The sequence below is a fragment of the Aquarana catesbeiana genome, linkage group LG02, assembly GCF_042186555.1.
Source record: "Aquarana catesbeiana isolate 2022-GZ linkage group LG02, ASM4218655v1, whole genome shotgun sequence".
In the NCBI taxonomy this organism is placed as follows: Eukaryota; Metazoa; Chordata; class Amphibia; order Anura; family Ranidae; genus Aquarana; species Aquarana catesbeiana.
In genome coordinates this window covers 85,702,611-85,716,676 of record NC_133325.1, presented here as the reverse complement: position 1 = coordinate 85,716,676, position 14,066 = coordinate 85,702,611, and the positions used below count along the sequence as shown (strand labels likewise).

At 44.8% G+C, this 14,066-nt stretch overlaps 1 protein-coding gene across 2 annotated transcripts in view; it reads left to right on the top strand.

Annotated features, from left to right (window-relative positions):
* The window catches only part of CWF19L2 (CWF19 like cell cycle control factor 2), a 304,447-nt gene extending 295,479 nt beyond the window's left edge, over positions 1–8,968 (top strand). For both annotated transcript variants that reach the window (XM_073613129.1, XM_073613128.1), the window contains exons 17-18: positions 6,262–6,363; positions 8,705–8,968. In XM_073613129.1, the coding sequence (XP_073469230.1) occupies positions 6,262–6,363; positions 8,705–8,845 (243 nt within the window). In that variant the 3' untranslated portion in view covers positions 8,846–8,968. The remainder of the gene's footprint in view (positions 1–6,261; positions 6,364–8,704) is intronic.
* The last annotated feature ends 5,098 nt before the right edge of the window (positions 8,969–14,066 follow it).

Here is a 14,066-nt window from a genome sequence, read left to right as displayed (position 1 = left end):
GTTTGCCTGCAGCGGAGCAAGCAGGGCACTCAGCCGTGCGGGGGGAGGCTGCCTGCAACACTCCTCACTCGCCAGGCTAATATCCCAGAGTGAGCCAGGGTTGGTGGGTGGAGCTGGGGGTGTGGCTGCCTCCACTCCTCCCACAGACTCCTTCACTATGGCTGATCCCGCAGCTGAAGGAGATAGAGGCTAGGACACAGCTGCCCCGTCCACCCGCCCGGGTGTTCAACTGCAGGCATGAAGCATGCTGTAAGTTACTGCAGTGCACAGTGTCACTACATAGAGTCCTAAACTGCCCTGTGCCACCCCAACCTGCCCTGTGCCACCCTAACTTGCCCTATACCAACCGAATCTGCCCTATACCACCCCAACCTGCCCCGTGCCTCCCTAACTTGCCCTATACCACCCCAGTGTGCCCTATGCCACACTAACTTGCCCTATACCACCCCAGCCTGCCCTGTGCCACTCCAACCTTCCCTATGCCACACTAATTTGCTCTATACCACCCTGACCTGCCCTGTGCCACCCTAACATGCCCTACACCACCCCAACCTGCCCTGTGCCACCCTAACTTGCCCTACACCACCCCAACCTGCCCTATGCTACACTAACTTGCCCTATAGCACCGCAACCTGCCCTGTGCCACCCTAACTTGCCCTACACCACCCAACCTGCCCTGTGCCACCCTAACTCGCCCTACATCACCCCAACCTAACCTGTGGCACCCTAACTTTTCTACAGCACCCCAACCTGCCCTGTGCCACCCTAACCTGGCCCTATACCACCCCAACCTGCCACTATACCACCCTATATTACCCTAACCTGCCACTATACCACCCTATACTATAATTTACAGGGGCCGGTTTGGGGTGCACCCTGTGACCGTGCGATGCCTTTAGGGTGCTGGGCAGCCTAGACAAGAGGGGGAGAGGGGGTGACACCATGTTTTACCGCACCAGGTCACACCAACCCTAGTGACGCCACTGATTTAATGTCAGTAAAATACAGCTGTGCTGTGAAGCTTTCAGACGTTTATTAGAGAACCTTCGTGAACAAACAGCATCATGAAGGAACACACCAGACATATCAGGGATAAAGTTGTGGAGGAATTTAACCTCTTGGTGCCATGCACACGCAAATGTGCGGCTTCTCAGCGAGCGGGCCTTGGCAATGAGCGGCCGCATATTTGTGTGCAATAGCGCCGACAGTGCTGTGCCGAAGCGCATGCCTTTGCGCGCTCCCAGCACAGTGACAGGTGGTTCACAAACGGCGATCAGGAATTTTCCGATCATGTGAGAGCCAATTATGGCGGTCACTTAACCATAAGCCCCGCCCCACCTCCCGGCATAGCAAACCCCTCAAAGAGCAGGTGGCAGCCAATGCCAAGGGGTTAAAGCAGGGTTAGGTTATAAAAAAAATATCCTAAGCTTTGAGCATCACACGGAGCACTGTTCAATCCATCATCTGAAAATGGAAAGAGTATGGCACAACTGCAAACCTACCAAGACATGACCATCCACCTCAACTGACAAGGGGGGGCAAGGAGACCATTAATCAGAGAAGCAGCCAAGAGGCCCATGGTAACTCTGGAGGAACTGCAGAGATCCACAGCTCAGGTGGGAGAATCTGTCCACAGGACAACTATTAGTCATGCACTCCACAAATCTGGCCTTTATGGAAGAGTGGCAAGAAGAAAGCCATTGTTGAAAGAAAGCCATAAGAAGTCCCATTTGCAGTTTGCGAGAAGCCATGTGGGGGACACAGCAAATATGTGAAAGAAGGTGCTCTGGTCAGATGGGACCAAAATTGAACTTTTTGGCCTAAAAGCAATACGCTATGTGTGGTGGAAAACTAACACTGCACATCACCCTGAACACACCATGCTTTTCTTCAGCAGGGACAGGAAAGCTGGTCAGAGTTGATGGGAAGATGGATGGAGCCAAATACAGGGCAATCTTAGAAGAAAACCTGTTAGAGTCTGCAAAAGACTTGAGACTGGGACGAAGGTTCACCTTCCAGCAGAGCAAAAACCCTAAACATACAGCCAGAGCTACAATGGAATGGTTTTAGATCAAGGGTGTCAAACTCAATTTCATCCCAGGCCACATCAGCATTATGGTTGTCCTCAAAGGGCCGGTTGTGTCTGTAAGACTATATAACTGGATCTGCACTTTCTCATATAAAGTATTTGCCTGTGCATTTTATCATTACTGGTTTTAGTAACAACTTAAGACTATGAAGCTGTGAAGGGTGGGTGCAGACCGGCATGGAGCCCACTCACGCTCTTATAAAGTAGCAGATGATGCAAGTTTGAAAAAGGGGGGTTGCTTACCGCTAGTAATATCCACAAGAAACTTTATTGGAGACTCCTCAGAGAGAACATGGTTCTGCTGTCTCAAATAAAGGTTCCAGTGTGCAACCTTCCTTTTCAACTGCCATTGAGTTTTATTCTTCACATAATAATTATAAGCAGATAGCCAGAACACCCGTCCCTTTACATCAGATGTAAAGAGCGCCCCCCTCCATTAGAAGTTAAGAGTCCCTTAAAGGAAAGTGCAGGGTCTGGAGGAGGACCAAAGAAGGGCTGGAGTCTGCTGAATGCTAAGACCAGGAGAACAGAGAATTGCAGGATCTGGCGGAGGAGTTCTGTCCTCCTCTCTGCTGCCAACTGTTGAGGCAATAAAAAACAACAAACACCAGCCCTCAAAGGCTAGACAGGCAGTCCACAGTTCATAAAAAGTTATAAAAAATGAATATGTTTATTCAAAGAACTGACCATTAATTATGAATAATGACAAGTAGTAAAAATACAGTCTTAATCACTTGCAGAAAATGGTGGGATGAAGCAGCGGAGCTCCGTCTCAGGAATGTCAGTGACGTCAGTCCAGCTGAGACACTGACTCAAGGAAGGGGAAGACCCGGCATGGCTGAGATGGATCAGCTGAGAGATCGCTCCTCCGCACACAGGCTGGTCTGATGCTGCCCCATTGTTAGCGGATCAGCTCCTTTGCATACGTGTATACGTGTAAGCGCTGCGTAAACTGTCGGCGCTATATAAATCCTGTATAATAATAATAATATACCGATGCTATGACCGTGTTGGTGGATGGGCTCCATCACATGCCGCACAATCCCATGTAATAGCATATACTACAGGGAAGTATAGCTTGCTGGAGAATTGAGGCTGACATGCTGGAGAGGTTGTGCAGGGCTTAACAACGCTGTCAGAGGTTGCCCGGGGGTGGGAGTCAAGAACTGGAATGAATATAACGAAATCTAAATAATCCAATGGTGGTAAAAATGTTGCCTTGAGGACGCGTTTCGCGCACCAGCGCTTTGTCATAGACCAAGGACTATGACAAAGCGCTGGTGCGTGAAACGCATGGGACTGTGCGACATGTGCTGGAGCCGATCCACCAACACGGCCATAGCATCGGTATACACTGTATGCAAAGGAGCTGATCCACTAACAATGGGGCAGCATCAGACCAGCCTGTGTGTGCAGGAGCGATCCCTCAGCTGATCTATCCCAGCCACGCCGGGTCTTCCCCTTCCTTGAGTCAGTGTCTCAGCTGGACTGACGTCACTGACATTCCTGAGACGGAGCTCCTCTGCTTCATCCTGCCCTGTGCGGTTACAGTGCCCTCCCCCCTACACGCTGGACCGTCGGCTACACGTGTGTGAGCAGGCTTTCCTGGGACCAAACCCGAACCCAAGCAGTATTACAGACGGCTGATTCACCCTCCAGCTATTGATCCCTCTCTCCCCCCTCCTTCCATTGCGGGCGATAAGTTTGGGCGATAAGTTTGAGAGTGTTCAGTTCAACTACTCGTTGCTCAGTGGATTGCCGGAGAGTGTGTAAGCCACCCCCTCTTTTCCCGTATTTTCTGCAAGTGATTAAGACTGTATTTTTACTACTTGTCATTATTCATCATTATTTGTCAGTTTTTTTAATAAACTTATTCATTTTTTATAACTTTTTATGAACTGCGGACTGCCTGTCTAACCCTTTGAGCACTGGTGTTTGTTGTTTTTTACTGCCAGATCCATTTCTACCAGTCATGGTTTTTTTCCAGCGGCACAGGATATAGACCCTCGTCTACTGATTTTATCTCCTATATTTTGACTGTTCCCACTACTTTAGCGCTAGCACATTGCTATGTGTGTTTTTCCAACTTTTGAGACAAGATGGGGGCAGGGAGGAGTTGTGAGGGCCACATGAAATGGCCTGGAGGGCCAGATTTGGCCCGCGGGCCTTGTGTTTGACATATGTGGTTTAGATCAAAGCATAGTCATGTGTTAGAATGGCCCAGTCAAAGTCCAGACCTAAATCCAATTGAGAATCTGTGGCAAGACTTGAAAATTGCTGTTCACAGACGCTCTCCATCCAATCTGACAGAGCTTGAGCTATGTTGCAGAGAAGAATGGGCAAAAATGTCACTCTCTAGATGTGCCAAACTGGTAGAGACATCCCCAAAATGACTTGCAGCTGTAATTGCAGTGAAAGGTGATTTTATAAAATATTGACTCAGGGGGCTGAATACAAATGTACGCCACACTTTTCACATATTTATTTGTAAAAAATTTTGGAAAATCATTAATAATTTTCCTTCCACTTCACAATTATGTGCCACTTTGTGTTGGTCTATTACATAAAATCCCAATAAAATACATTTATGTTTTTGGATGTAACATTACAAAATGTGGAAAATGTTAAAGGGTATGAATACTTTTTTAAGGCACTGTACATTTGTGTGAATTACAACTTATGTTCACCATAGATATACTTACAGGCCAGAGAGACAACAGTGTGAAAAAAGTAGACAGTATGGGGTTTATTTACTAAAACTGGAGAGTGCAAAATCTAGTGCAGTTGCGCATGGTAGCCAATCCGCTTCTAACTTCAGCTTGTTCAATTAACCACTTAAACCCCGGACCATTTGGCTGGCCAAAGACCAGAGCGTTTTTTGCGATTCGGCACTGCGTCGCTTTAACTGACAATTGCGACATGGCTCCATAACAAAATTGACTTCCTTTTTTCCCCATAAATAGAGCTTTCTTTTGATGATATTTGATCACCTCTGCGGTTTTTAAATATTTTTAACTTTTTGCTATAATAAATATCCCCAAAAAATATATAAAATAAATTTTTTTTCCTTAATTTAGGCAGATGCGTATTCTTCTACATATTTTTGGTAAAAAAAAAAATCACAATAAGCGTTTATTGATTGAAATAGGGGATAGTTTTTTGGCATTTTTATTAATATTTTTTTTTTTTTACTAGTAATGGCGGCGATCAGCGATTTTTATTGTGACTGCGAAATTATGGTGGACAGATCGGACACTTTTGGCGCTATTTTGGGACCATTCGCATTTATACAGCGATCAATGCGATTAAAAATGGTTTGATGAAGGGTTCTTAGCCGAAACACTTCAGTTAGCCTGTACCCATGTAAACCAATAAAGGACTTTTATTCAAGAGCATCCGAGTCGCCAGCCCTTTTCTGATTCAAGTACTGTATTTTGGGGCCTGAACGTCCTGGCTAGAGCACTGGATCACAGTTCATAGATCACCATATTAGCAGTGGAGCTGGGGTATCATTTTGCTTCTACTGTGTATATGTGACTGGCAGTGAAGGAGTTAACCAGGAGGGGGCGTTGCAGGGGTTCAGTGTGTCCTAGGGAGTGATTCTAACTGGGGGGGGTGGGCTACGCGTGACACGACACTGATCACTGCTCCCGACACAGGGAGCTGTGATCAGTGTCACTAGGCAGAACGGGGAAATGTTTGTTTACATCAGCATTTCCCCATTCTTGCTCTCCGTGAGACGTTCGCGGGTATCCCCGCGGACATTGAGTCCGCAGGACTCGCGATCACACTCACGGAGCTCGCGGCAGGGAAATTGAAAGGGATTTGCCTGTTTGCCCATTTGCCTGTCCGTGCCATTCTGCCAAGGTAAATATTCGTGCAGCGGTCGGCAAGCTGTTAAGCTTTGACAAAAAAAAAACTGGAAGTTGATTGGTTTCTATGCAGGGCTGCAAATTTTGCACTTTTAGTGCTTTTTGCATATTTGCACATGGTTTCCTATGGAACACATTCTGTAGTATAAATCTGCAAAATGAAAAAAGCAAAAAAAATGCATAGGTGTGAATCAGACCTCAGTTATTTGCAAGGTTTGTCTCTTGCTCCTGAGCAAAGTTCTGAATGCATCAGCACTGTCATTAATAGCGACACTAAGTTTTCTTCTTTTCTTTTTTAAGGTTCCTAAAGGTTTGCCATATTTTTCAGTGGATTTTGGGCTACAAGGAGGATTTGCACACATTATTGAAGACCATAACAAGTTTCCGCATTACTTTGGCAAGGTATTTTATTTTCTAGTCTATAAAATTCATTTTTTTTTCAGATAATAATCTTGTTTAAAAAAAAAAGAATAAGAAAATGCCTTTTGAGCAGTGCGATCAGAATAAGATGGTGGTTTGTAAACAAACAAAAAGGAATAAAATGTTGGAAAGTATTTGCCATCTTTATAAAATACTGGACTGGAGCATGTGGTGATCCAGCTTAGTGCCGGTTCACACCATTGTGGCTTCAAAGTCTTGTGACTTTGAAGCTGACATCCCTACAGGACTTCATCGCGGCTTGCATAAAACTTCATAAACAGAAGTCAGTGCAAGTCGTGATGAAGTAGCCCCAAAGTAGAGCAGGAACTTTTTTCTAAGTTGGAGTGACTTGAGTCGCACCGATTAGAGTGGTTCCATTGCCGTTAATGGGGCGTGACTTGTCATGCGACTTTATCAGTGTGAACCTGCTCTTACCCAGAAATGTTGTAAATTCAGCTGAAGATCTGTCTCTCACATCATTGTTTTTTGGTGTGATCTTTCTGCCTGGGGACTAAATCCAAACAAACAAGCCGTCTATGCCAGGAGAAGACTTTGATTATTGCTAGCGGCAATATCTGAATCCAGCCATCTGGTTGTACCAACTTGGTACATTCAGCCTGCCCATTAATGGTTCAAATCTTGGCCAGTTCCTGCTGAACCAGCTGAGATTCGAACCGTGTATGACCGGCCTTAAAGAGGAGGTGCAGCCTCCTTCAGAAAAAAATAAAAGTCAGCAGCTACAAATACTGTAGCTGCTGACTTTTACTATTAGTACACTTACCTGTCTAAGGATGCCGCGATGATCTCACCCGAGCTGATGTTTCCATCGGCTCTTGGGTGCTGCTGCCACCATTGCTCCTAAGGGAAACCGGCAGTGAAGCTTTGCGCCTCCACAACCAGTTCCCTACTGTACATGCTCAAAGCGTGCTGCGCTTTCTGAATGGCCTGGTGGCAGGGGAAGGAGTAGGGGGGCCGAAAAACAGGTACATGCCCCCCCCCCGAAAGGTGCCAAATGTGGCACCGGAGGGGAAAAGGAGTCAGATAAGCGGAGCTTCCACTTTTGAGTGGAACTCTGCTTTAAGCAAACTAAATGTCATTCAGTTAGAGTTTACAGCTACAATACTTAAAAAAAAAAATAAAATAAAATGATTGTGGTCGTCCCTGATAACTTGCAGGAGAGGAAAAAATGAAACCAGTCTCATTGGATTTATAAATGTATGGCCAGGGATATGTTTAGTATTTATTGATCCTTGTCTTTGATTTTCAGTCACTGGGCACACATCATGCTAGGCTTACTGTTGGCAGTGATAAATTGTAATAGATTTACTAGAAGAGAAGGGGAGGCTACATGAAGACACTATGGGACTCATAGGGAGAGCAAACAATATTATATGAGATCCGGTTGCACACTGTACATTCTGTACTTATTGAACTCTTTTCAGCAGACTGCTAAATGAATGCAAAGCTTCCTCTGGCTGAGGCGGCGAGGCAGGTGGATGATGTCACAATCTCCGCCTCATCCAATCAGAGGATTGTATCCATTCATAGAATACAAAGCTTCCTGTCTTTTATTTGTTCCTGGAGTGGGACAGGAAGCTCCATCTTACTGTCGTCGGAACACAGTGCTGTATACTGTAGGTAGCTGAGGCTACATACAGTTCATACAGCGTGCCCAGCAAGCGCACCTGTTAGCACAGTAAATAGTTTCCTTGGGCCAGCTTAGCCCAAACTAACTATTTAAAGGACATTAAAGGTGGAGTTTGTTTATTTTTGCCCTCACAGACAGTTGTTAACCCCGTCAGGACCAAAGTCCCCGTAATTGGGTTTTTGAGGTTCTTTACTCCCAAAACTCTTCAAACCACCGAAATGCTGGGTTCCTAATGAGGACTTTCCAATCCAGAGAGTACTAAAAATCAGTCCCCTCCTCTCCAACCAGACTACCCCAGAACCCCTCACTCTGCCTGGTTGAGAACCCCAGAACAGGTGTCCCCATTGGAATATTTCCTCTTTATCCCTGTTCTGGTGACAACTCAAACTTCTTTTCTTTTTTTTTTCCCCCACTTTTACTTTTGGTTTCAATAGTTACTAGGACAAATCTAAAGAATGAATTCTCTAGTGGGGACACAGACAGCAGTAAAACCCTGACAGTTCTAAACCCTCACTACTCTATACAAAAGTTACAATTGTGATGCATTTTTCACATGTCAAAAAGTTGCAAAGCATTATAACAACTCAACAAAGGGATGCTGTGTTGTTCCATTATTTCTGTAGAAAATCGCAGCTTGGGAGCCATTAATGACACATCTTTGGCTTTGTCCTGCAGGAGATCATTGGTGGTATGCTGGACCTGGAGCCCAGAGTCTGGAGAAAAGCCGTTCGTGAGAATTTTGATGATCAGAGGAAGAAGGTCTTGCAGTTTGCCCAGTGGTGGAAGCCATTCGATTTTACTAAAGCTAAAGAATAACTTTTCAGTGTATTTATTTTTACATTACATTGTTGTGTGTATTTTAGCAGTGTACATGGTCTTTTTACATCTGGCATTTGTACAAAGTACTTAAATATTTTGTAATTAAATTGTCAAAGTGAAGTATGTTTCATTTCCTGGCAAAAACTTTACTGAGGAGGCTCTTCCACAAACAGTCTCACTGACACATTGGTTTATTCTGTGATTTACAACGTTCAGTTCATTGTCTTCAAAGGCTAAGTGAAGTCCGAGCCCTTACCTGAGAGCAGTTCTGCTGAAAGGTACTGGTTTTGGGGGGAGAAGCTCTCAAAGAGGCGAATGGATATCTATAACAATACCTTTACTAACAACTAGTCCACTGTAAAGGGGTTGTAAACCTTGTAAACCCTTGTTTTTTGTTTTTTTATATATAAAAATAACAAACATGCCTACACTTACCTGCTCTGTGCAATCATTTTACAGTCCCCCGACTGACAATGCTGCTGTGTCCATAGGTGTCTCTGTTGTTCCTTCTTCCAGAGTGGGGTCACTCTTAATTCAGGAGGTGTGTTACTGGCCAGATCACCAGGGCTAAACCGAGGGAAAAAAGTCTAACAAACGAAAACGATTACAGCCACCACATCTGATGAGTAAGCTGCAATGTATTACATTTTTGTTTTAAGGTTTAATACTGCTTTAGGGCTCTTTCACACATGCGGACCATTTTGGGCCGCCTTTCAGTTTTTCAGGCGGACCTGGACGGACGCTCCATGCACCTCTATGGAGCGACGGATTTCAGCAGTGACATGTCCGCTGACATCCGCTCTGATCCGCTAAATCCAGATGGGTGCAAACCCTATTTTCCATCCGTCTAATTGGATCAGATGAAAACGGCCCGCCTGTAGAGGGGAGCGGGGATCAGCGGATCGATCCCTGCTGAGCAAGTGGAGTCCGTCAAAATGCTATGGGAGCATGCGAAGAAGAGGAGCCAGGAGCGCCAGTGGGGGACCCGAGAAAAGGAGGATCGGGGCTGCTCTATGCAAAACCATTGCACAGAGCAGGTAAGCATAAAGGCCCGTACACACGATCTGACTTTTTGACAACAAACATGCAAATGAGCTGTTTTAAGGCAACATCCGACCGTGTGTACGTTCCATCGGACAAACTTTTTCGGTTTTCATCAAACTTTTGTGGGCTGTGCGAACAGACAAACTTTCTGGCAACAAAAGTCCGATCGTGTGTACACAAAACCATCGGACTTTTGTACAAACTACAAACACACATGCTCAGAATGCAAAAGATCAGGCAATACAGAAGTTGACCAAAGGGTGGCTCCGAAGAATTGAACGTCCTCTTTTTGAAGTGTCGTCAGTACGTTGAAACGTCACTACGTTCGTGTTTGTTACCGAAAACGTCCTGCCGTGTGTATGCTTAATTCGTTTACAGCCAACGCCCTTTGTACAAAAATCCACGGGAAAGTTTGTACAAAGTCCGGTCATGTGTATGAGGTTTAAGATGTTATTTAAAAAAAAAAAAAACCTTTAAAATCACTTTAAGGTGGCTGGTTTCAAATGAGTCTTGAAGGTAACCTTCAGTTTTGTGACATTGTTCTTTAAATGGACCCCCCACCCCCTGAGTGTAGCCTGCACCCCTGCTTCCCCAGTCTTCACTGTGTGGTCCTGCCTGGCTCCATCCAAATCAACCCTGGTCAGGCCCTAGCCTAGTCTCGTGCATATGCACCCACATTCATTTGTATGGCTGTTCTGTACTCCGCTGGATGGCCGAGAGCAAAAAAGTTTTACCATTGGATATACTTTTGCTAAAAAAAAAATGTTTACAGTACTACAGTAATCTGAAACCAATGTCATGGATGCACTCTGTATTAAATGTTTTTTGTAAAATAAAGATTTTCTGTAAATAAAAAAATATACAAAACCTCAGTTTAAACTTGTAAACATAACAAATGTCAAATAAAATTGGCTTGAAACCATTCTGGTTTTTCTTTTAAACAGTCTTATCTAGATGTAAATGTATTCTAGTGTCCCACAGGGTCCATATATTACAGAGCACTTCTGTGTCATTATGCAACTGAGCTGCTAGGAAATCCATTATTCTTACCTAGTGTATTCCATCTTTCAGCATGGACAGGGTTGGCACAGGGGAATTGGAAGCGGATAGAAAATAACAAGCGAGCACCTTTTGGTGTAGATATATTAACAGTAAAAAAGCGAGGTCAGAGCACATTGCCAACAAAAAAGATAATGAAGGGAAGATGGTTACAGATGACACGGAGAAGGCAACTGTACTGAATGCTTTCTTCTCCTCAGTTTTTATACAGGAAAAGGAGGGGTATAACAACCACGACTGTGCTGTTAGTAACACGTCGCAGAACATACCCTTGTGGCTAACAAGGCCAGAGTCCAGAAAAGACTAGAAACGCTTAACACAAATCAATCGCCAGCACCGGATGGCTTACACCCGAGAGTCTTCAAAGAACTCAGTCAGGTTATAGCTAGACCATTATTCCTAATCTTTATGGACAGCATATTGACAGGAATGGTGCCAGCTGGTTAGAGAAAAGCCCATGTGGTACCAATATTCAAAAAAAGGGCAGAGACATATATCTGAAAACTATAGGCCAGTCAGCCTAACATCAGTAATATGTAAACTATTGGAGGGGATAAGGGACTATATCCAAGAATTTGCTGAAAATACAGTATCAAAAAGCTCAAAACAGTATAGTTAGCAGTAATCAGCATGGGTTTACGATGGGTCATTCCTGCCCGACCAATATGTTAACATTCTATGGTGAAGTGAGCTGCCATCTAGATAGGGGAAAGCCTGTGGATGTGATGTAGCTGGATTTTGCAAAAGCATTCAATACAGTTTGCCATAAATGCTTAATCTACAAACTGAGGTCTGTAAGCATGGACCATAAGGTTTGTTCTTGGATAGAAAACTGGTTACAGGGGCGGGTCCAAAGGGTGGTGATAAATAACATGTACTCAGACTGGTCTGGAGTGGTAAGTGGGGTACCCCAAGGCTCTGTCTTGGGACCAATTCTGTTTAATTTAATCATAAATGATATAGAGGTTGGTATAAATAGCTCAATCTCAGTTTTTGCTGATGACACAAAAATAAGCAGGGCAATAACTTCACAGCAGGATATAGAAATTTTACAGGAAGACCTGAGTAAAATAATGGGGTGGGCAACTACATGGCAAATGAGGTTTAATGTTGAGAAATGTAAAGTGATGCACTTGGGGGCTAAAAATATAAGCGCAAACTACTCTCTAGGGAAATCAATAATAAAATTCATCAAAAAATGTTTGATCGATGAGCAGTCCCTTTAAGGTGTCTTCATATATGGAAGGAAAGACAGACCATCACCATCATCCAATAGTACTGACTCTTACCATCGGTGTATGGGGTATACACTTTTAAATATACCGAATAGCGGCACCGTTGATCCTTCCTACACTCGACATGCGGTTAAAGCTGCTCCACCTCATGTAAGACCATTAAGGGTAAGGGAATCACTCCACATCCAGAAAAGACCTACTGCAGGCAAGCTCCAGCATCCACATACTGTATATATAAAAATAGAAAGGAATGCTGATTGCGCAATGATCGATACAAACCAATTTATTGAAGATAAAAATGGATCCACTCACGTTTGATGTTTTTAAACCCTTGTTTTTGCATGCAGTTTTCATGCATTTTGTGTTTTACAACTGTTTTTCTCTGTAAAAGAGAAGTATGTTTTTTGTTTTTTTGTAGATTCATACTTACCTAGGTGGATGCAGCATCAGACCGATGCGTCTGTTCCCCGCCCCCTCTTCACTGAGAACCGAGCCACAGAACACCGCCGATGGCATGGTTCTCTCACCTCCCTGAGTGGAGAGTTGCTGCCAGTCAATCAGCAGCTCTCCTGCTCCTCTACACTCACTGGAGCACTGAGCTGTGGAGGAGCGGGGAGACTGCCATCAGTCCAGGCAGCTGGTGGATACAGACTTCCGTAGTCGGGATGACACGCTGCCTAGACTGATTCTAGTGACGTCAGCGGAGAGCGGACTTCAGACTGATCTCCGCTGAAAACGGGTCGCAGGAGTGCAAAACGAATTGCACTCCTGTGACTCATAGGAGAAGCCCAGCCAAACAAGCTCAGGCTGGAATTCTCCTTTAAACACACTGTACATTGCTGGTTGATAAGGAGGGGGCCGGGAAGCCGGACACCATATCCTTAACAACCAATGAGTCATCAGCTGACAGCTGATTGTAAGAAAAAAAAATTGGGGAAAAATGGCGTGGGGTCTAGTATGGATTCAGGGGGGACCAACCTACCCATTTTGCGGGGGACCCTACGCCATTTTTTTTTATTATTGGCGTGGGGTCCCCTGCAAAATTCATACAAGTCCCTTATCCATGCATGCAACCCGGCAGGTCATAAACCAATTTCAGGCCACATGTCCTCAACATGTGGGGGATGGGTGCTTTGGGGCAGGGGACTTTTTAAGAAAGAGGGCTCTGTATCCCGCCCCCCTATGTGAATGAGTATGGGGTACATTGTACCCTTACCCATTCATGCCAAAAAGCAGTGAAGTGTTAAAAAAAAAAGAGACGGGTTTTGACAAGTCCTTTATTAAAAATTAAAAATGTCCCCCGTTACAGCTCCAAATTGTCTTCTTTCTCCAGTACCGATGTTTTCTTCCTCTGGTAGTTTCTTCTTGCTCCCATGAAGTCTTCTCCCCTGGTGCTGTCTTCTCCTTGTGCTATCTTATTCCTCGACACTGATAATTACACGCTAAAAACAAAAAAAATGATTTTCTAATAACGCTGTCTTCCTCTGTTGTGTTGTCTCCCGCTGTCTGCCTTTTCTTATATAGCCATGGGGCGTGGCCATCTGATGACTTCACCCGGAGAACTGCCCTTGCGATGTCACGTGTTGTGAAAAAAAAGGTCTGAAAAAGTAGACACTCAAACATTTTAGGCCCCTTTATTAGGCCCCTTTCACACACACATGTCTGTTTTGACGGACTCCGCTTGCTCAGCAGGGATCGCTCCATTAATCCCTGCTGAGCCGGCGGATGACAGGTCCGTCTCTGCTCACTCTCCTCTATGGGGGATCGGATGAAAACGGACTGCCTGCATGGAACTTCCGTTCAGGTCCGCCTAAAAAACTGACAGGCAGACCTGGACGGTCCGCATGTGTGAAAGGGGCCTAAGTGGTGTTCTACGTTTT